Here is a 23,883-nt window from a genome sequence, read left to right as displayed (position 1 = left end):
TTTGGGAAAGACAGTTTAAGGGGGGAGAGACGTCCTTTAAGGAGATATATTAATCAATTTTGCAAGATGGAATCTTACTTTTATTGACCTGTGCTGCACGGAGGGAATGTTCACTATTTAGGATACACCAACCACTGGAAAGGTCAAACATTTAATCTCAATTGGAATTTGCATAGAAGGTTGTGGGGTAGTTTAGGTTATGTTTTGGTTGAGATTATGCACATTGAAGATTTGCACATGCTGACTTTGTGAAATTTAAAAACTGTTGGTCATTGGTCTTTTCACAGGCTTGTCCTGATAATTAAAATCTAATGGATGGTCAGATTTGTTGTTTGTTTGTTGTTAGTAGTTAGGGATTGTATTTTTAGGTTAGATTTTGGAGTTTGGTTGCGTTTAAACAATATTTTCTTTCTGTATTATCAGTGTTTGAAGACTATTTTCATTAGGATTTTTATCTTTGGGCATATTTAAAGGAAAACTTTCTTAACTACTTAAGAAGAGTGATTCATGATGAGGTCTTTGTCGACAATTAACCTAACTAAAATGTTTTTTGAGGGCTTTCAGTACATTTTGAGACATGCAGTCATATTTTAAGCATACTTATGTTTAACATATGCACCTGATAATGTTAAGTTTTTTTTATCCTTTCCTTATTTTTTTAAACAATACATACTGTATGCATTTTACTTTAGGTTCACCAAACTGTACTGACTTCCAGACACATTCCAATGAAATCTTTTTCAGTGACCTATTTAACATCCTCTCACCATGATTTGAAATCTGCCTGAGATTCAGTGGACCGAGGCACCTTTCCACCTTTCAGTTCACCAGGCAAATTAGCTTGGAATTTTCAAGTATTGTAGTGAGTAAATTTTTAAACTGCTGTAAAGTGGCCTACATGGCCCTTGCTGCATTCCACAGTTAATAATAGATGAAGGCGAATGGATCAGGCCTGTGTAATAGGAACCTGGCTGGAGATGTGGCGCCCATGGGTGCTGTATTTGAGGCACAGTTGTTATATAAGATGATTGTTTTCCATTTGTCATTGATCTTAATCACCTGATGCCTGTCACATTTCTGCGATAAAAACATGTTTTACTGCCTATCATAAAGTTACAAATTCTTCGGCTTATTAGACATCTTTAGCACCACAATTGAAGAGTAAATACCCGTGTTGAAACAATTCTTGCTCAAGCATAGCCTTATAAAAACTAGCTTTTGTTGTTTGTTTTTTTTAGCAATAGGTTTTCAACACTCTCATTATGTTTGAACCTAAATTATGCCAAAGTGAATGTTTTCAGACCAACGTTCCATTTTTTTCGGTATATTTACATTATTTTTCACTGGTTGTCGAATAATAGAATGGGAAATAGTCCATGTCCAATTATTCTTTCGTTTGCAAGCTGAGACTTTATAGTCTGGGAAAAGTGCTGAATTTGAAAAGACGAACTCGGGAGTTTCTCTACCTCTGCTGTCCTCTCTCTTTTCTGAGGATGGTGCTGATAATGTTTAATCATGTTGATGAATGGTGGTGTTCTGCACACTTCATCAGCATTTCATAATCTATCCTTTTCCAAAACTCCATCAAAATGACGATGGCCTTTTTTAAAGCTTTGTCTAAAGTGCAGCGGACAATTTAACTTTTAACTACATATTTTCCATCAGAAAAGAACATTGTATTTTACTGTAGCACAACAGTGTCCATATGAACCAGTTTGTTTTTGGCAAATCCATTGATGTTCTATAATTTAATTAGTGTATGAATATTAATCATACTTGGAACTATAACCATGCAAGTTATTTGACTTATGTTTAGATTTCAGGCAGTTAGCGCAATGTTCTCGCCATAATTTTATCAGATGTAGGAGACTAGTTAAGTAGTGGAAACCTGACATGTTTGGTGTTACTTACCAAAGCGATTAAAGGACCCAAACTTAAGTTGGCTTTCTACAAGACATGGCCCGAACTAGAGTTACTGTACAACTGCCCCCCCCTCTGACATTACTCTTTCGAGTGCACTCTAATATTCAAGAAAAAATTCTGCCTTATTCCCAACCCGCCCCCCTGCTTTAATTGGCTGAGATGAATATCTAAAGAGCCAAAGCTGAATTTCAGCCACACAGTTAGCACTATCCCCCTTACTGAATTTACATGAAAGCCACAGGTACAAATTTGGGTTGATGTTGTAAATATTTATTGAAAAAGGAAGTTCAGAAATAAATATAAATAAATAAATGGACAAGAAAATTGCCCAATACTCCATACGCTTTGCAATTACCACGTGTAATAGCCTGTAAAATCCTAATATCCATTCAGCCACTCGGAAAGGCGAAAGAAATGGCCATGACCACTTAGCCCACTTTCTGTGGCCCCTTCTTGGCCATGATAGACGGCTCTGTCTAGAAACCGGGAAGAAATAATACGAACCATAATTCATTCAAAGGCCGCCGTCCGTGTATCCTCCTTCCTCTCTCGTCAGCGGCTTCTACTGCTCGCCTTATCCTCATTACTCCCTCAGCTATATTTTTGTTTACCCCAGCATAGAGGCACAATGGTCTGTCTGGCTTTTGGATGTTCATTTTTTTTGTCTAATTCCCGAAGAGAAACAAAAATGGAAAACTATCTATTGTTTTGGTTTACATATGTCACCAAAAAACAGGTAATCAATCGTCTTCTGTTTCCTGATTCATAGATGGTAATTGAAAAAGTGAGTTTTTATCCATTATTCCATTATAAATGTATTTGACCACTAGTCAGGAAATAAAATACGACTATTTTTTTTCTGTTTTTACCAAGTTCACTTTGCCTTGACCCACAATATAGACTTCTTCTTATTCTGTGACTGTAGCGGGATATTGCTGACCCCTGGGGCTAATTTTAGCCGGTGCTAGAATTTCAAAACCTCCTGTTAACACATCGGAAAAATTCTGCAGATATTCTCCACTGTCATGACATCTTCTTGCAATGTTAAGTGTTTCCCACCAAGAAACAAAGTATAAGAGTATGACTCCAAACTCTATCCTACTCGTCGGTTAATGGAATAGTTCAAGGCAATGCACAGTGTGCCATTTTTCCAGGTTTTGGGGGGTCATCGAAATCCTCGTAGTCACTAGCTCATATTCCATTTGCCCCATAGGCCTAAAAGCCAAATGCAGTCACAGAATATGAAGCAGCAGGCCTTCCAGTTTACAGCAACGCAAACGTGGGGAAAACAGATAATGGTGGTATTTTATTGTCTTGTGTTAACGACTTGACACAAACTTTTAATGAAACAACAGTTCCAATTACCATTTAGAACTCAGGAAAAGGAAGCCGAATCTCTTCATTTTTGCTCCACACACATTTGCTCAATTTCCATTTTTTCTTTTTCTAAAATCAGAAGAAAATACACCACATGACCAGAATACACTTCCAAAAATCTGTTTCTGCCCCTTGCAGTTAATAAGATTCACTCTCTAACACATTAATACTATTATTAAAAAATACACTGAGTGGAAACTATGGCCTTACCAAAAAATCTGAAAATATCTAAATTATAGTTTGTACTTTTTCAAACCAAAATGTGACAGTTTTCAGGCTCCATAGTGTTCAAGAGCTTATGATATGCTGCTGTCACGCATTTCCAAAACAATACAGGAATCACCTTGTGACCACAAACGTGCAGAAATCAAAAACAACCTTGGTCCCAAGACAAATGCTGCTTCCCAAAGCCCCAAAGACATTATTATCTAATCACACATGTGGAGTCAGTTGTGGTAAAATTCCATTCCAGAGCATTCTAGCAATAGCAGCTGTACATTTGAAAGAAGCTGCTGCCTAGCTGTTTTCTCTCTGGTGTCACACATCGATGTCCAATCTCCCAAGCAGAGATTTCTCACTGCAGCACCAATTTCCAAATTTGCTGCCCACTCCACTTGGAGCCTAAGCACCAGCTCCCGCGCAATCATCCTCCCAGTGTCGCATCTGAAAGAAGCAAGGGAAAGCGTTGGCCATTCCTGTGGCGGCGTGATAAGCTCTGACTTACTTCTTACATGTGGGTCAGCGAGACTGGGAGACACACAGCGTGTATTGCCTTTTGTAATTACATCTGTTCAGCTGCTCACTTTCTGGCTCTTCCCTTGCTCACATTCCTTTTCTTCTATACTGGAAGTGGACGTGGGGATATGATTGTTCTGGCACATGAACAGAAAACAAAACCAATACCCTGGTGTGCATCCACGGGCTGTTGCCTTTTTGCTAGCATGCATCCAATAAGTTGACAGAAAAGTTCCATCCTTCAAAGTACATTTATGTCAATCCCGTTGTTTGCAATGAAGTCTACTATCAGATATTCTACTTATATCTTTAAAAAAAACACCAACTATTGAGATTTTTAATTTATTTTTCTATTTAATCGCTACCACAATCGACCTATCTTTTTTATGAGGTGCCTCTAGTCAAAATATGGCATTCTTATTGATATGATACTCTCTGAATTTTCATTCATCTCAAAGGACTGCCATTTTGTCCACCACAATCCTCGGCTATTCACCAAATTTAACGTCATAATGGCTTTGACAGAAAAGGGATTTACACGATCTATAATGAATAGCATACTTTTATTAGTCATTTCTTCTTCTTTCAATCTTCAGGTCTCAAATTGTGCAATTTTAGTTAGACATTGCTTTACTTTGGTTTGGATTATTAATATTGATCCCAACAGATGACATTTTGTCATCATTCTTTCAATTGCGATGCATCTGGAGGCTTTAATACCTGTGACATTTCCAAAGCTACCTTTCATTGCATCAACAAAAAAAAAAGGCTTCCCTTACATAAGTCAGCTCTGTGAAACAATGACTTTTTCTGCTTTGAGATCTTTTTATCAAAGGCTAAGGGGAGAAGGATAAATGGTAGGATAAGGACACTATCATAAGCTTTTATTCTTGTCACTGGGTGATTTGGGTCTTCATTTCAGATGCAGCTTTCTTGTACAGAAATCTGTTCATCTAGCCATTATACTGGCAATTTCTCAATACTTATCAACATTTTCTCTAAGCGAGACTATTTTTTGTCCATTGAATGATAACGCATATGTGAAATAAAATTCCCTAAAATAGATTATTAAATTATTGGATGGTTTTGGCATTTTAATGATTTATTGTACTATTCTGAAACAGAATGGTTCATTGCTGCATAATTGTGGTCAACTACATCTGGATCCCCAAACAGTTTCTCTCAAAAATAGCATCAGCTTCAATAATCGATTCCCCATCCTTCTGTGTTTCACCCTCAGCCAAACCCATCTTAAGGACCATGTTTTCCTCCACGCTGTGCCTTTTACATCCATGAATTGTGTCTCTCTTTTTGTGAGTACACTCCTTCTTTGATCTGGGGTCCAGAACACAGGATGAGGCTCATCCACTCGCAGGAACAAGAACATCCCATTACAGGCTGGACACAGGCACTTCTGCCCTTGAAAGTGTGTTGGCTTTTTTTGCAGTGTGTTCAAAAAAAAGCTCCCTCTCTGATTGATTGAATGCTTCTTTGCATTTCACTCTATTATAAAAAAAAATGACTTATTTACAGTGATATATCATGAAGGAAAATGATCAGTTTCATCTGAATTCATCAAGCCCAACATTCGCCCCATGTTGTAATTTCCGCTCTGCACGCTCAGCCAGGCAAAATCCGCCACGTTATCGTAAACAGAGCTTGCATTTGTCTTGGTCGCTATTGTTTAGACCGCATGCACAAAATCAGCGGGGCTCATTCATCACGCGTGACGTTGAAAATGAGCACATTTGTTTGAGCGTTTTATGATGATTCTTCTGTATGGTTTGAGCCGGGCAACTGAGATTTATCAAAGACGCATCAATGCAGTCAACCCGACCTGTTTGCTGAAAAGGCATTATTCTGTTTGCAACTGCTCCATGTAATCAGTTCTCTCTCGTATTTTTATTGGTAGTTGAATTAATCCGTTTCATAAGAAGCATTTCAATTTCTTTCCCTGTGCAGGAATTGTTTGAGATAAACATTTTACATTTACCATAGTGCAAAGCCTACAGATATATTTTGTGACCGGACATTTGGTCGCTGGTCTTTTGGTCGCCGATCTTTTGGTCGCCGGTCAAATGTACTTAGATATTAAACTCTCTCTCTCTCTTAGATGTTAAACTCTCTTTCTTAGATATTAAACTCTCTCTCTTAGATATTAAACTCTCGGCCAAAAGACCGGCGACCAATAGACCGCCGACCAAAAGACCAGCGACCAAACTTCCCAGCACCATATATTTTGTTCTTCCACTTTAAATCCACTACTTTTCGGATACACCAGTCGTAAAGAGCTTGTATAGTTTGCCGTTAATGAACTATAGTTTTACACAAATGCACACATACCCAATGTACTTGTGGGAAGCAGTGCTAACAATAGTGCAAAAAGGCCTAATCCCCCCCCCCTGTTACCCACAGTAGGCATGTGTCATTAATTACAGCATCCAAAACAAATACTTGTCGTCACAATCAACCAGTGATGAATCATCCTTTTCGATCACTAACAGGGAAAAATATCTTGCATCCACAGAGACCCTTGCCTGCGGAAGTAGTTTGTAGCAGCCACATTTAATTCTTCGCTATGACAAATGAGAGGTGGGCCACACTCGTTGCCTGCGAGGTGCAAGTCGTCAGGCTCGACGAGGGAAGCGCCTTGAACAAATGTAGAAGACGCAGATAAGCTCAGCGCGTCTCTTCGTGTTGTCGTGCTCCCCTTACACCCCCACGGCCAGATAACAAAAGCCCTCATATCAATCAGGACTGTCAATGGTGGGCCACGGATTAGAGGCGGTGATTTGGGGGTTTGATTGGAGGGGAAAATGCTGATTGCACTTCACTTTCACTGACTTGATTACGCCTCTGCCTGTGCATTGTCAAGACTCGGCTGTAATCAGTGCAACCTGAGATCAGGGGGCGTGGCTCCTTTAATCATCCTGGAAGCCTAAAACCCTCCCTGGCGCCTTTTTGTTTTTGCCACTTAGGTCAATGGTGTTCTGATTCAGTGCTGGACGGATATGCTTATCGATAATAACTAGAGGTTTAATTTCCCAATTATATGACAATACAATTAATAGAATTCTTTGGAAAAGGATATAAAACATCTAAATTATCTTGACTTTCTTCCATCTCAGTGGTAGTATGACCTCATACTCGATGTAAGGTGACTTTAGCTTTAACAGTGGATCAGTATTTGGTGTCTTTTCCTCACTATCCATCTATTTCAACCCTCCAAGCATTACATGCCATTGTTTTCATGCTTCTGAAAGCATTTGTTTTTTATGCTCCTTTCAATCACTGTCACCATCAGGACCCCGCTCGAGACTCCAATTGTCCCGTGTCACTGAGGTTTGCACAGATTATGTGCCGCACGTAGAAAACTCAGCGATTTAGTGCCTCACAGACACAATACGAAATGTGTGCACAGCACTTGTCTTGTAGTTTATGTCATGGAACAAAACTAAAGTCCTTGTTTTTTACTAAAACACAGACGCTCCAAACCTCCCCTAGTTAATCGTACTTTTATGACAGTTTGCATAAATGCAGCTCTTGTCTGCATAGATTATGCCTGCAGCAAAGTCATATCCCCTTAAAATGGTTGCTCATTACTCAGTTGACATTGAAAAAACTTTTGTTTTGTAGTTTATGGGTTGTGGACCAGGAACATTTTCACAGTTCAGTTCTTACCAACATATTTTGCAGAGACTTCACCAAATATTTATGGTAGAATTGCAGAACCATACTCTAAAAAGCAAGGACACTTAAAAAATGAGACAGCCAATATTCATTCAATCTATTGGTCTTAAAAGCACAGGGATGTTCCTACTGATCTCCTCACAATAAGACAACCCACTAACTACTAAACAAGATGCTTATTAAGTACTTAGATCTAACCTTTTTATTTTTGGGAACAGAAATTGCACCCAATTATACACACACAGCTTCCCATTATGATTAAAAACACATTTCCACTAATTGACTTGCTACTGAATGAGCAATCCCGTTGCACATATTTATTTATTTTTTTTAGTTAAAGTTCATAGGCTATGATATGATTTGCCATTTATCAAATGCTAATCTGTGCATCCAACCAAAGACTAAATGATTAACAAAAAGTTTATTAAAAAATGTTTATGAAAAATATACATCGTTTCTACACCGTTAATGCAAATGCACTCACTAAAAAGCCTCAAAGAGTACTATCAACTGAGTCCACTGTTTACATTGGTTTGCTCTAACACTAGAAATAATGCCACTACTACTCAAATGTAATTTTTTATGTTTTCTTTGCATTTCAATACTGCATTATCCTGCTTTGCTAACAGACGTGACCTATGCACACCACACCGCACGGTCACGGACATACACAGACGGACGCATATGGATGGAAGCGACTTATTTCTACCCGCCACAGGTGCAGTTACACATGCCTCCATACACACACAATCATGTGCAACCTATCTCCATTTCTGGTGGCATCCTGCTGCTCTCAGGTGACAGCAAAAGGCCTCTGCCTCTGAATCAGCTGTCTTTGCGTCTTTTCCCAATGACCACTGCGTACTTGCAGTTTAGTGTTTTAGAGTCCAAGGGCTAATTGGTGCTACCTGCCTTTACTGCTCCACCATTGACTCCCCTGGACTCCGAAAGGGGGGATTCACACTGGTGTCTGAAGACAAACAAACCCAGGGAGCGTGATCGATAGCGGATACAACACACGGCCGTCAAGCACCGCTGATTAAGAGTGTGAACGTGTTTGCCGAGTGTCGGCGCACCAGTTTCGATGTGCGTGCGCTCCCTAAGTGGATTGTTTATGTGATTCTGATGAAGAGCGTTGCTTGCTCCTGAGGCATCTTGCGAAAGGCGCCCAAGCAATTATTCCCACCGAGTGGCAACATGCTAGCCGGGACTTAAAAGCGCGAGGCCCTCTAATGTGCCGGGAGTGCTAAATGAACACCTTGCAGCCAGCTAGACCATAGAAGCTGGCTTCAAATGCTTGATGAGTAACAAGACCATATCTGCAACACATCCTCACCTTCAAGCTTGTTAAGGAGAAAGAAAACACCTCATTCATAAATTACTTTCATATCAAAGACGGTTGCTCAAAATATTTATGTATTCTAATTCTGCCGTTCTTTGACCTCTGTTAATGGAAGGAAGATGTCATATTTCTCAGAATGCCTCTCAAGAAATAACATTAGAAAATATTAATTGTTTATGGCTCTCTCTGTCAAAAACGTTCCCAACCCCTGGTCTACATGGACTCATGTTTGCTTTTGTTTTTGTCCTGACACACAATGACAATCTTGGCCAAGCGCTGGGGAAGAAAGGTCAAGATTGGCAAACAAATTGCCTTAAAGCAATCGGCCGGTGTCGCCATCTTGCCATCTCTCTATTCTTCCTTCTCCTGTCATCTCTTGTGTTTACCCTCATGGTGGATAGAGACAGGGCGGCATTGAGTCTTGCTTTTGAAGTCCCGGTGACTTGAAAGCGTCATTGCTGGGGTGACATTTCAGCACAGAGCAGAGTGACCCTGCAGGCGACATGTGTGTGTGTGTGTGTGTGTATTTCTTGGTGGCTGGTTCAGCTGTCCTCTGGGTCTTCAAGCGCGGCTATTTGCTCTTGCAGCAGAGGGATTGCCTTTCATCACATGAAAAACTGCATCCGCCCTTGCACCTCTAACCCCCAGCGCCCGACAATTGTGCCACTGGAACGCTGCGCCACAGCTGACGCCATGTTAAAAATACACATTCGGTAATCCGAGTCACTGTACGGGCAACTGACACATTTAAGATTTCTGGTTATTTCCTCATGCTGTATTAAAGGACTTTGGTGCAGCTGTCACCGCTTGTCTTCATCAACGACTTTTACTGTCTGACTTTTCAGGATTGCAACTCTATGGAAGATGTGTGTGAGAGAGGCTGTCCTTTCTGGCCAAGAGCAAAATGGGTTTAAAAATGTGTTGATTTATTTATTTATCTTATTTTTTCGGCTCATATTGTAAAGAAAAAGACTATTGATTGTGTCACAGTGAACTGCAAGCGATCAAATTCAGTAAAATACGCCCTCAGATGCCTTTTTTAAAACTTTCTGCTCAGTGTAATATTGTAAAAACAATGTATGCATATACAATATTGTTACAATTTAAATCGTTTGAACAAAAATAGTTAGTTTTCTGATTCTTGTGCTGCGCTACTTCACTTTATTTAAATCAAACTACATATATTCTTTGCATTATTCGCTGCTGTTCTGTCCTGCCTTTTTGTCCAACTTGTAAAATGTTGTAAACAGGTGTTAGTCTCTAGACTGACACAAGGACACATGGCTCTTTATGGTGATCCTGAACAGCTGCCTTAAACCGGATTGCATGCATATGGCGCACACATGTCTATGTGAGCATCTTCAATGAAGCTTGGCCTACAACAAGCAGTGGATCATGTCAAATTGTTGACATTTAAAGTCTAACCTTAACTTTAATAAAGAAAATCCATCATCACTTCAGAAAACCATCTGAAAACTATAAACAGAGCTTTTGGACAACTTTCTATTGGCCATTCATTGATACAAATAATGTATTGGGGGTTTTGTAAGGATGTTTTTTTAAGATGAGGTATGTTTTTATTTACCTCTAATTCTCTGCCACAGGTGGAAATCGAGAAGCTGGACTATCACCACTACTTGCCTCTGCTCTTTGACGGTTTATGTGAGACGGCCCACCCGTACGAGTTCTTTGCCCGTCAAGGCATCCATGATTTGCTGGAGCATGGTGGACCTAAGATTCAGCCCGTCATCCCGCAGCTCATCATTCCCATCAAAAGTAAGTCTTGGGAGGACTGATTTTATTATTTTAGTGTTTAGGGGTTAACGTCGTCTGGTTCAAATGAATTTAGTCATTTATAAGGTGTTGTCATTTCTTTACAAGTCACCTATTCACCCCATCTAAGAACAAATCAAAAACAACGTACATTGCCCTAATTTCTGGCAATGTGAATCATGCAACAAATTGCCTTAGCACACCAAATAAATAACATGATTTCTTCATGACTGATTGACTGACAGTTTTCCAATCCTCTTAAAGTTTTACCCCATTTTTAATGTATGATTACACCATTCAATTATTCACTGTTTTGATATGTTGCATTACCTTTTAATCAATCTCCTGTCGTTTCAGGCATATCTTAAATAGTTTGAACAAGTACCAATCTCTGCACTAGTCACATTTCTTGTTTAGTGTTTTTGCAGCATTTTCCCTTTTGTTTGGACTTTTTTTTTAACACAGTAATTGAGTTCCTTGTAGTAAATTGAGGCCTAATCAGCATTGGGTGCTAAAATTCCCAGTACCCTGCTTCCAAAGGCTAGGTCAATTTCATAGAAACCATAGAGATTAGGCTCTGGAGCAATAGAAGAAGGTCATGTTTTCAAACATGAAGTGCCCAGACATTAACCCCATTGAGAACGTTTGGGATAACAGAAAGAAATATTATTTATAGCTTATGACCTTTTTTTGGACAGGCAATGTATTTCAAATAACGTGTCAGACTTCACCACTGTGACACCTTCTAACATTACGACACCAGGAACACGCGGCCTCTAAAAGCATGCGCGATAATTTCCTGCCAATTCCGATGACTGCCACTTTTAGCCACATCGCATGCCAGGTTTACTTTTCCAAGCGCACACTCTCTTGTTGTCTGGTAGAGGGCAAGGTCACGTCTCAAGGTGGAGGTCCTCAAACATAGGTGGCAGGGGGAGTGCGAGGAAAATGGACAAAGAGGTTGTCGGGATCCGTTTTTGGGCATTTTTTTTGTTTTCGCACTCACCAAACGTCTCTTTTGTAGAGCACTGCTGCCAAACGGAGTGTCACTTTCAAAGTGGCAGCCTGTAAAGCAGCACCCCGTGAGCCCGGACAGTGTTCATGTCATGGACAGTTGGCTCGTGATGTGTGCGTGAAGTGAGGTGCTGGCGAGATGCTTTGCACTGAGCCGCCAAACGCTTTTCTTATACCGCAGTCAATTGGTTACGGTTGGCCGACTGAGTCACGGAATGGATTTAATTCATAAACTCAGGCCCTGTTTGCTTTATAATTGTATTATTTGGCATGAATATAATACCTGTTTAAGATTCCTTAGCTAAACTTTGCAGGGAAATTTACCATACACACCTCTGCAATTATTTTGTTCCATAATTTTCCCCCAAAAAGCATTTCCATATTTGTGCTTTAGACCAACTATGATGACAGACCTGGCATGAAATTGGGTTACAACAACAGCATTGCTATTACGAAACACTGAATTGTGACATTCACTGTTATCCCAGCACTCTCTAACGTGGCATAAAGTGGCTAATGTGCCATCTTTTCACACATTCAGATCACTGGATGCGCCCACTTTGCACACACATTAGTCTATGGATTGAAAGCCCTCAGTAGCTTTACTCGTTTACATTTTAGGCGTCTGAGCAAAGGTGAATACTGCTGGTGAAAAGCCATACTTTGTGCTTAGAATGGAATTTTAAATGAACCTCTCCTTAATAACTTTTCGAGGTATTAATAAAAAGAATATTTCTTTCCTTGTTTCGGCATCTGCAAGACAGCAGTCCATGTCTCTTTTGCAGAGTAATTACAAGGGAGGAAAAGGAAGATAGAGGGAGGAAAATAAGCTGTCGCTCATCCCAAATGGCAACATATATATTTTCCTCCTCCTCTGACGTTAATACACCTTCAATGCCGCTGCCAGCCTGTTATCTGCACAGCCACCGAGTCGCGTCAGGCTCTGGTGAATTTTGATGATGAATGCAGGTCACCCGGTGAGAATACACAATGAAGTAGTCTCTGCCTGACGTTACAGTATCATGATTTCTCCAATACTACCACCCTCCCCTGCAGCGCTTATTCATTTAGCTTCAAATCTGTGATTGTTGTAGTCATTTCCCCTTAAAATCTGAAACATAAAACGGTCGATAATCGCAATGTATCGCACCAGGCATCATCTCGTTTGTACCAGAACACCCAATGTGATAACAGGAAGGAACAATAATTATTTCAGTGTGTTGAGTCCAATTAAATATGGTGGCTAACCAAAACCCCAGAACTAAAGCAGCTATTAAAATGTATTTCTTCATGTCAATTATACATAATGTAGGAGTTAGCTATCTATATATAATAAACTATATTTGCATAGGCTGTCATTACAAATTCAAAGTAGTCCGTAGCCGTGCATAAATCCAGCCTTTTTGGACACATCTAATTTATTTTCTGAACTGGGGGTCCTGGAGGTGCTGGAGACTAGCTAACTGCAGGCACCAGGAGGGGGACACCCTCAATTGGTGACCAGCCAATCACAGGGCACAACGAGACACACTGATACACAGTAGTGTGCAAAACTTTTGGGAATCTTCAGAAAGTGAGGGTTTCTTTATTTATGCAATTGTAAATGAAGTTGCGTGTGAATAAGGTGTCATTTTTAAGACAATTTCACCATCTGCCCGGTCGCAGGTAATTGTGTGAAATTGCAATTTGGTTCTCATCCAAATTAAGAGTGTCACTGATTTATTTAAGCAAAATGACAGCTGATTTGCGATTTTTACCTGGTAATTGTCTACAAGGTCACCGCTATTTTCTTTTCACTCTAAATATGAAACGAGCTCTGGTGTGAATTCTGTATTTTGCGATATACCGATTTGTACAGACAGTTTTTATAGCAGCAATAACACATCTGTACCCTCCAAGTCAACCTTCCGCTTTCTACATTTTTTTTTACCTCTCTTCCAGCAAGGCAAGAATGCTGATGAATAATTGAACGGTTCTCCGGTCCAAATGTCACAGCAGGGAAAATTGTTTGCGCTGGCTGGTAATTAGAATTTTATTGTTTGTTATGTAGGTTTCAAACTCCTGTCATCTCAGATTCCACCTTATCACGGTGATGGCGGATATCGGTACGGGTGTCCGTGTGGTGGCGTGGGGGGGGGGGGGGTTGTTGAGAAGTTGGGGATGTGATGGGTTGCTCCTCGATGCAATCAGTCGCTCAGCATTGTCCTTTGTGGCACTGCATAGCATAGGTTGAGTTAAAAAAACAAACGGAATTGACAGTAAAAGTTTACGTTAGAATGAAAGCCTATTTTTTGGGGCAAATGGTGCCTGTTGAGCCATCACTTTCTGAGGGTGTATTTGTTAAGGGATTAAATATAGATTGAAGAACTGGATGTGGATATGAAATTTTGTCATGATGTTGTAGTCGGCAGGGTAGTGGAGTGAAATTATAATGTTTTTTTCATTAGAAAAGATAAAATAAACATTTTAGACTTGCCTATGCTTCTTGTCTTGCATCAACAAACTTTTGACTCAGCACGTCAGCGATTTGCAACTCTATTACAAGCACACTCCCCATTTGCAAGTCTTATTTAATGATGTGTTTGTCTTCAGTCATTGAGGATTACAGTCGGCATGCTGAGACATGACTGAGAATTGTTGGCAAATAGCGCGAGTAAACTACACAAACACAAAAATGTTTCCAGCTGTTCCATCTAAAATTTCAAATTTAAATGTTTTGGAAACTTATTTAATGGGTTTAAACCACAGCACTAAATATTGAGTCTTTTCTTTTTGTCTCATTAGAAGATTGCTAAGGTATTAGATCGGAACTCGGAATCTCCAAAATCCAGTAGTTTAGATTCCAGTGCAAAACCATGCGTTAGGGACACCCCTAAAATTATGGTTCTCATTCCATCCTGATTCATTTTTGGTGTTCTTTTAGTCCATAATATGTCTTTCTTACTCTTGTTTGGTAGATTTTAGTTTAGAAATATTTAAAAATAAGCGAAAGAAAGCGACAACAAGCACAGTTTGCCTTTTCATGATGTTCAAAGATTCTCAGAATTTGCTATAGTTAAAAATATATATAATTTTGTTTCATTTCCAGTACCTTGCCATCTATTGTGATATATTACGCTTCATGCTGCCTTGGAGAAATGTGTATGCATGTCTGTGTGTGTGTTTAGGGACTTGTTGTGCTTAAATATTCCATGTATTGTTAGGAAATAGCAGCCTTTTAAGGTATTTTAATCTAGTGTACATAGTAACAACAACAATGAAAATAGACATATGTAGTCTCAAATATTTATCATTCACTTGAAGCACTTTGACGTTTGCCTAAAGATTGCATTTTTTCGTTGACTGTGGTCTGTCATGTGACTACATGTTGAGACCTATATCTTAGGATATCTCCTTAAGCAAATACCATGTTCTTCACATGCATTTGATTAGCTACTGTATTGTTTCTAGTTATCTGATTTTGACTTGGCTGTTTGTTTTCTATTTTTTTTAAATTCATTTTTTATCGGAATACATTCTCAGCAAGTGCACATGATGCATGAATAAGTAGTTTGATGCACTAGCAGACTCTGTGCAGAGTTGTGAATAAAATGACAATGCAATGTTTACACAAAAAGACATTTGGTTTAAAGGCAGACTTAGTCTGTCTTTTCTGCAAAACTTCTTTGAAAGTTTTATGATTTTACTACTTATATCAGCAATAAATCATCAAACTTCACCATAGCATGTTATGTCCACACAAAACAAAATTAAAATGAGGATCTTCACCCCCCACAAAGAGAAAGAAATGCACAGTTAATGTTCAAATTCCTATTTTTTAAGAGAAACATACTCTTATTGTATGTAATGGATTGGCAGTTAGGCACCATTAGTTGCAGCCAAAGAGTTAAAAGAGTGTCATGGAGGTTTTTTTATTTTTTTGCTTTACAGCAAAAGCTTTTGTTGTAAACCCTGGCAGATATTTGGCAGTGCTCATAATTCATAATCCATTTCCACTGAAGAAAAGAAGCCAGAAACATGGTGCCGCCATTCCAATTATTCAGTGTCATTGAGCTTGGGTTTTGAAATTATTATAATATATGACATTCAACACATAACAACAAATGCATTTAAGTCTATCGCTTAATGGTTTTTTTTCAACCTGTCGTCTCTTTTGTCTTTTCATATGCTTTCCCTTGACATTTTGGTTTTCTTTCCCCGCTTTCGTTCACCGTGTTTGTCGCTCGTGATCTCTGCTGCCCTTCGACTCTCCCACAACCTTTTGTTCTCTAGGGTGGCTGGAGATGGAGTTAAGTGTGGCTGAAGCCCAAATAGCTCAGTGATTGGCTCTCATTAGCTCTAGCCTCCCCAGTGAGTTTGGTATCAGTGATTGCAGACAAGCCATTTTTTTTCTAAAGAGAACAAAATGAGAAGGAATTGCTTTCGACCTTTACTATTTGTTGCAAACTCAGACATGTAAACATCTTGTTGAATGGTTCTGGAAAGGAACAAACCGACGTTATCTTTATAGGCTCACATCCAATTCCATTGCATTAATTTATGTCGTAATGGCAACTTCCAGAACTTAACACGATTTTCACACTAATTGCTGCAAATAAAAGTGCTAGGAAATATAGGACAATACTATCCCTTTACAAGCCTATATAGTAGTATAAGTTTTTTGTTCAGTTTTAAGACTTGATTAAAATTCTATGAGAGGGAGAAAAGGGTGAGGGTTATTACCTATTGACTCTGAACTTTTACTTTCTTCTTCCAGATGCCCTAAACACGAGGAAACGCCAGGTGATCTGCACGACCCTCAAAGTTATTCAGCATCTGGTTATGTCAGGGGACACAGTGGGAGAATCCCTGGTTCCTTATTATCGACAGATCCTACCCATCCTTAACATTTTCAAGAACATGAACCGTGAGTACCCCACCTTTAAGAATAGCAAATTAACATTTCAGATGCTAGTCTGAGTGGTAGCTGCCATTTTGCCAGAATTGTAGAAGATGAAGCATGGTCAAATTGGCAGTTTTTTTTTCCATAACTGCTCGTTTTGTGGTTTTCAATGTAAAAAAAAAGTGTGTCCTTTCGGTTGGATATTAGTACACTTGTAAGAAGCAATTTTTCTCCCCTCCCACCCACTTAGTGATAAGAATCACTGTTTTGTCTTCTCTGTAAAGTGTCTGGCTGCATTATGTGTCAATGATTTGTCCTCCCTGAATGCATCTACCATTGATGATGCAAGTGTATAACCGTGGAAAAAGCTCAGAGGCAACGTCGACCCCAAACACAGCTCGACGCAGTCAGTGCGATGTAAAGTGTGACATTGTGAATCAATCATTTAAACTAAGCCGTTAACAGGAGAAGACACAAGGCTTTAGTCCCTTAATCGATATCCAATTTAAATCTCTTGTCTTCCTAATTTGCGTACATAATCTGTTACCATGTGTTGAAAGAAAAGGAAGAAACATTGGAAAGACAAAGGGGGGGATGGGTAAACCAGCCTTATTAGCCAAAGGCCTTATGCAAATCCTCCTGGTAAATTAGCTGTCAAATCAATCCCCTAAACCATTTTGAAGCGGGAGGTATTCCATTGCCGTGCAGGCTCAGCAGTTGGCAGAGTGAACCCCACTAGGAATAGGTTAGTCCAGCACCGGTAGTTACAGCTTCCCCTGCTCGTCTATGCATCAATTAAACCTGAGCCAAGCTCACACCTGGCAGGCGTCCCTGATATTGACCGCTCCCAGCCCGGGCTAGGAGAAACGGGCCGTGTAGCTGCCAGAGCATGGAACCAAATCTGTTCAACAAGGTCAAAGTGTTTGGTTGAGGTGGTGGTGCGGAAAGGTTTTCTCAAGTTAGTCATAACAACGGATGAAGTCGAAGTGTATGACCTCGGAAAGGTTGGACACTTTAAAGAGTGTTCATATGTGGAAGGATGGTTTGATCCGTTAAGTAGACTAGATGGACGCATGGTTAATTTGAACTTGATTATATTTTGCTTTCCATGTCCTTAACAGCACTTTTCTGTATTATTAAATGGATGATGAATTGAAGGTTGATTATTCAGTTAATTTTAGGGTTGAATATCATTTGCTCCAATTTGAGATTTAAATGTCCAGTTGATCGTGTTAATGAAAGTTGGCCAGTTCAATTGATGGACAATAATTTTATTATACTAATACAACTGAATGAACAGAAGGTTGTTTTTCTTAAAATGTCTCCTTCCTATTGTCTACTTTATTTGCATCCAAATAAAAGATTCTATTAATGACAGAATGTCATACATACAACCCCACATCCCTCCCACCTTCGACGGGCTGGTTCCGAACAGGCGAGTGTGCCGTCACTCTCAAAAAACAGGCACTTGCTTTGTTAACTCTCACGGACTAACTAATCCCCTTTGGTTCTCCCACACCCTGACTCCCAGAACTTGCATGGCATTCCTCTAATCTTCCGAGTCACAAAGATCCACTGTCCAGTATATGCAGAAGTGTTTGTGCATTTGTCATGAATGCAGCTGTTATGTACCACCCCACCACCCCCTCGCCTCCCCCATTGCAGCTGTTGGCTTCAGTGTAACGCGAAGCTTAGGAGTTGTGTACAATGCCTACCATGCACTGGCTGGATTCTTTCATACATCCACAGAAAAATATGTACAATCGCACTCTGTCCCCATTTACGGCTCCGTGTCCTGACCCTTTCCCTTTTTCCTGCTCTGTGGTTCAAGCTATGAATCAATATGTTGACACCCACTGCTGTGGGGCGAGAGCTAAAGTCAGATATCACCGGCATCTCCTCACAGGACAGATCCCCCTAGGCCACGTTCACACGGTCCGACAGTGTCGCTCCCGCTCAGAGACAAGGTCGTGACCTATAAATATGGCGCGTATAGAGGCCTTATCGCTTCAATTTTTCCACTGTCAGAAGTGGACCCTAAGCCATTGCCAAAAACAGACTCTCAAGTGTCCTTTCAGTCAGAGAACCAGTTCGCCGATAACAGAACAGACTCATGACCTCTCCGTTCCAGGAACTACTTCATTGTTCTTTGAAAGGAGAGAAAAAATACAAAAAAAAACAACAGCAACCTCTGACTGTTTATCCGCAGGCAAGTCGGTGACATGCTCATGCATCATTTTGAAGAGCACCATAATAAGCAATCACATTGCACCCGCATTCTTGATGTACCCGGTTTGTCTCCCGCATCAGTTCTCGCTGCTTTTTGTTTGCTTTACGCTTTTCCATGCATTAGTCGTTCCAAAATACACGTTGAGGACACCGTCGGAATTCCTCCGGTGTGATTTGCACGCTCCTCTTGTTTGCTTGCGGTGATGAATCTGGCCCCTAATGAAATGCAACAACATTTCCTATGAAGGAGAGACGTGCTCACTCATCCAGCAAATTCTTCCTCGGAGCTCAGACGAGGAAGGTACTCATCTGCTGAGCGTCATTCCGGGAAGGGAAAAGGGGAGCTTTTGGGGGTAGAGTAGCAATAAATAAAATAAAAGATAAGGAGAAACTCGAATTTAACTGCTTTTCAAAAAGCTGCTTCAGCCTAAAATACATCCGGAATTCTATTTTGGCAGTTTTATTGTTATACTGATACTTATAACCCATACAGCCACTCAAATGAAACGTGGGAGGGTTGACAGCAATCATTTGATCAATCTAGAATCGCTATTGGCAATGAAGAAAATAAAAGCATTCTGCTAATTCTTCTATTTTAAAGGGATGTTCACTGTGCATCACAGTTGACAGAATCTGTTTAATTTAGTGAAGACACAGAAAATGATTTTTTCCCAATGCGGAATAGTGAATACAAATAACCAATATTTCCCAGAAGCCACATTTCAATATTGTGGTACATGTGATCCAAATGTGGTGCTTGGGTCATTACAAAATTATTAGTATTCTTTTTTTAAATGAAAAAAAATTGTCACTAATTGTAGTACAAAAACAAAAGACAAAATATGCCTCAGAGCACTCGTCCTTTGTCTACTCATTTGACACCCTAAGTGTCATTAGTAGTCAGACCAGTAAGTCTCAAGCTTTTTGATCAAGATATTCATTTAACAAAGGGTGGATAGTTATTTTTTTAATGAAATGTTAGGGAATACCAAGTGGCAATGTAAACTGCTTGTGCAAAGTGAAGAAGAAACTTTAAATCTGTTTAGGTAACTTGATGATTGCTGTGTCTTTCAGATCAGATCAATAAGTAGAAGAGCACTGTAAGTCAGTAAGACCAGCATTGGTGTCTCTTGTTGACGCTACTGTGGAGCAAAGTGAAAACAACCTTTCCATCAAGAAAAGCCTTTAGTGGCGTTTGTGTCAAGTATTTTAAGACCGGCTAATCTCTAGCAGGGCCTCCACTGTTTACGTGTTTCACAGTTTTCACAGTTTCTCTGAATTCCTTCTCCATTAAATTGGGATTCGGAAATTACCAAAACACACACAGATTAACAGAAGTGGAGCATTCAGATTTTAAAAACTTTCAGGCTTGGCCTTTTCTACTCTTATTCAATGTCTGTTTTTATTCTCATGTCCTTGAAATAGTCATTTGATCATCGACAGTCTCAAATTCCTTCTTTGCTGTTTCATTTTTAAAGGCTTTGTCTATCAATATCATCAGTGAACCGGAGGTTTGTGACAGTTTAATGCATGTCCTGAGCATTAGTGATCTTATCCGTTACATCTTGAGCTACATATTTGTGTTGCTATCATTTACGCAAAATATCATCTTCGACTTTTGTATTGAACTCTTTCAACAAGGTTATTTTTTCGCCTAGGGGCCTTTTAGGACATGCACTTTATTTCAGCTGGTCCTGTGGCATTGTTGTGTTGTCCCGGTGGCATTTTTCTATGCTTATCGGGGGGGACGTAGGTCCTTAAACCCTACTTCATCACTGACATAGTCTTGCAGTAACACACACGCGCACATGCACAGAGAAACATGAGGTGATCTGTTTTATTTGGCCTCTTTTATCATCCTGCCGAAGGAATGTGGCCAGCTATGATAAGGTCTCAACCACTTGTATTCCATGCTCACACACAACTAGTGATAGTAGCTCTTTGTGCATGTCCGACTTGTGAGGTTTTTCCGATGGTGACGGATGCGAAACCAGGGTCGCCCACTCTGTCTTTGCCCACGTGTTTTATCTCTATCTGAGGATCTCACAATCCCAGGCCATACTGAATATCTTCATAAATAAAACAGGCAAACAGTCGTGCTGCTTTCTTCCCCCAAGAAATCTTAGGTATTGAAATTGTCACATTGTTGACTGATTCTGAGCAGACAAATACTCTAGTTTTAGCCTGCTGTTTGCTAGAGTGAATCTTGTTATGGTCTTATGCTTGAGCTATACAGTGTATAGTTCGCAATCACAAACATTTGCTTTATTTAACGACCTTTTTGAGCTGGCGTAGTGAAAAATTAATTCGCTTGCATGTTCCCTTTTGTGTGCACAGTGGACGTAAGGTAGCCGTACAAAACTCCCACGTCTATACAGCCATGCAAAACACACACATATACCCGTGTCCCCTATGTAATCCATCATCCTCCACAGACGAACGCAGTCCCCCTGTCCCCGTGGATGATAAAACACACCTCAACCGCTGCCGCCTATTCCACATCGCCCCTCTCCAGTAGGAGATATCTATCTATCAGGCAATCACGGCCCGCTGACATCCTCCTCCGCCTTTAAAATACAGAAAGAGGCCAAGAGACATAAGGACGAGGATGGCTAGAGAGATAGAATCCAGGTAATGCATCGGTCGTCACCTGCGTTAGCATGCATGGCGGCACATAATTACTTTCTCCACCTCTCCTCAAGTAGAGAATATAGTTTTGGTGTCAAGTTGGGTCTTTTTTTAACCTGTTTAGTTTTAATCCTGGGTCCTGTCGGGAATAGTCCAATGTTTTTTTATTTATTTTTTTCATCTTTGAGGCTATGTTCACATCACTTTTGCGTCATGGTCAATTTTGATTTTGGATCGCCATTCGTCTTGTTGTTTTTCTGAATGGTGGTGATGTATAGGTCACATTCTTAAGGTCCTGCATTCATTCTGCAGAGCTGTAAAATAGAGATCTCATTTTGAGTCTGATCATAAAATTGGATTGTTCTAAATCTAAAGAAAAATAGACAGTATTGGTGTTAAAGTTTGGAACATCGGTAATGTTAGGAATAATCCACAAAAACATATTTGTCGTTTTATCGAACAGTGCTGATATTTTTGACTTGTTGATGACAGATAACTCACATCTATTTGGATCACAGGTGTCAGACAGGGACCCCATTTTTATATACATACAAATAACCCCCAAAGACAACACCTGTACTTATTGCAATGGTAAAACAATGACAAAATATACACTAATACATAATTTCCAGTAGAAGAACAGCACCTGTTGCAAACTAGCTGGGGAAGCAGGGAATTGGAAAACAGAAATAAGAGCAAAAAAATATTTAAGATAAAAAAGGACAACAACAACAACGACGACAATCCTTGTTGGAACCTGGGAACAAACCAAGCTGCAACAAAAGACAGCAGGGATATGGGTAAGGGATGTGGCTCTAACTCACGTCTCTGTGAGCCCTGGAGAGACAGAAATAAGTTGGGCTCTCTTATCAATTCAGCCTCAACTATATTCCATCCTTCCTGAGGCCTTGCGGCTCCATGCACTTACCAACTTCGTTAATTTCTCCGGTCAGCGGCACCAAGACGCGCAATCAGGTACTGGCGGCATCCCTCGGGCCTTGGCGGCTTCAATTTAAAGGTCAGCCGATAAGCGGGCAGATTCATGCATAATCTGAGCGTAGACACTTTAGCTCTGTTGACCCTCTTAAAAGCTTCACTCTGGACAGGCTACAACAAACCATCCTCATTTTGTCGCCTAATTCCAAAAACACAACTCATCTTTATTTAGCATTTGCCTAGGTACGTAATTACTTGGGGATATTCTTTAGGAGGAGCCCTACTGCTTTTTTTTTTAACGCCACGCTCATTAATTTGTACATCCGCACTCGTGGAGAGAGCGCATGGCAACAGAAGGGAGAGTAGAGCCCCAAGGCTGGCAGCAAGCAGACTTGAAATGAAATAGAATGTGGTGTCTGGGTGCAGGCGCTTTGAAAGCCCGACAAAGCACTACTTTGATTGCTTGCTGCAGCGCGTGGAGGCAGGCCAGGAGCACAATTAAATAGCCCCTCACTCAACGGACAAATGGTAAACAACATTGGGGCTGTTGGATTTATGCTTTTTTTCCTGGCAATTTACTTTTGGCTCTTTATAATCTCTTCATTTGTTTAATAGAATGCATTTGGGGAGAGTTGCAAAGTTGAATAGAGAGACACTGCTTGGAAACATAGACATAAGTGCATTATGTTTTTGGGGAAATGTAAAAATTGTATTGCATAAGAGTCAATGATTCTCAAATACTACAACGTTCTGAAGTGGTCTTTTACTGACGTGGTGGAGGACTTGGTGCTTTCCCTCTCTTCAATGGCTTTCATCTCCATTAGACTAAGGCAGTTTGTCACTAATCCACGCAGGCGACTCTTGACACTTTGAGAAGAAATCCATTCGTCCATTGAGATTTGGCCTCCAACGTCAGCATGTGTGTATGTTTATTTATGAAAGTGTGTGTTTCCCCGCCATCATCAAGTTTGACATCTCTTCAGGCAGCTAGCATTAGTACTGTGGCGTGTCTTTGTCTTCTGACATGGTGTGTCCTCCTTGCTTTAGATCAGTGTTCACATGTTGCGCCAGGTTGCCTTGTCAGCTTCCATATAGAGACAAACCTCCATGCACTGGCCTGCTCGTGAGCGACTCATCATCGTCCCATACGGGCTCGTGAATAGACGCTTTGATGCTGATTGTCGGTGTCATGTAGTCCCATACCAAATTTAGTTGATTTAGACCGGATATATTATAGAAAATGTACTTTTAATGCCTTCTATGAAAATTCTTGCCTATCTAGATATGATATAAATCTGTGTCTTTCTACTTCTTTTTGTGAATGAAATATTCTGTGTTCTTGCCCCACTTTGAT

The 23,883-nt window shown here is 40.1% G+C and overlaps 1 protein-coding gene across 4 annotated transcripts in view; it reads left to right on the top strand.

Annotated features, from left to right (window-relative positions):
* The window catches only part of pacrg (PARK2 co-regulated), a 142,858-nt gene that overhangs the window by 87,320 nt on the left and 31,655 nt on the right, over positions 1-23,883 (top strand). For all 4 annotated transcript variants that reach the window (XM_077731102.1, XM_077731101.1, XM_077731103.1 and 1 more), the window contains 2 exons: positions 10,672-10,843; positions 16,611-16,760. In XM_077731102.1, the coding sequence (XP_077587228.1) occupies positions 10,672-10,843; positions 16,611-16,760 (322 nt within the window). The remainder of the gene's footprint in view (positions 1-10,671; positions 10,844-16,610; positions 16,761-23,883) is intronic.

Source organism: Stigmatopora nigra, chromosome 13 (assembly GCF_051989575.1).
Source record: "Stigmatopora nigra isolate UIUO_SnigA chromosome 13, RoL_Snig_1.1, whole genome shotgun sequence".
NCBI lineage: Eukaryota > Metazoa > Chordata > Actinopteri > Syngnathiformes > Syngnathidae > Stigmatopora > Stigmatopora nigra.
The sequence above is the reverse complement of the archived record's forward strand: the minus strand, read 5'-3'. Positions and strand labels throughout refer to the sequence as shown.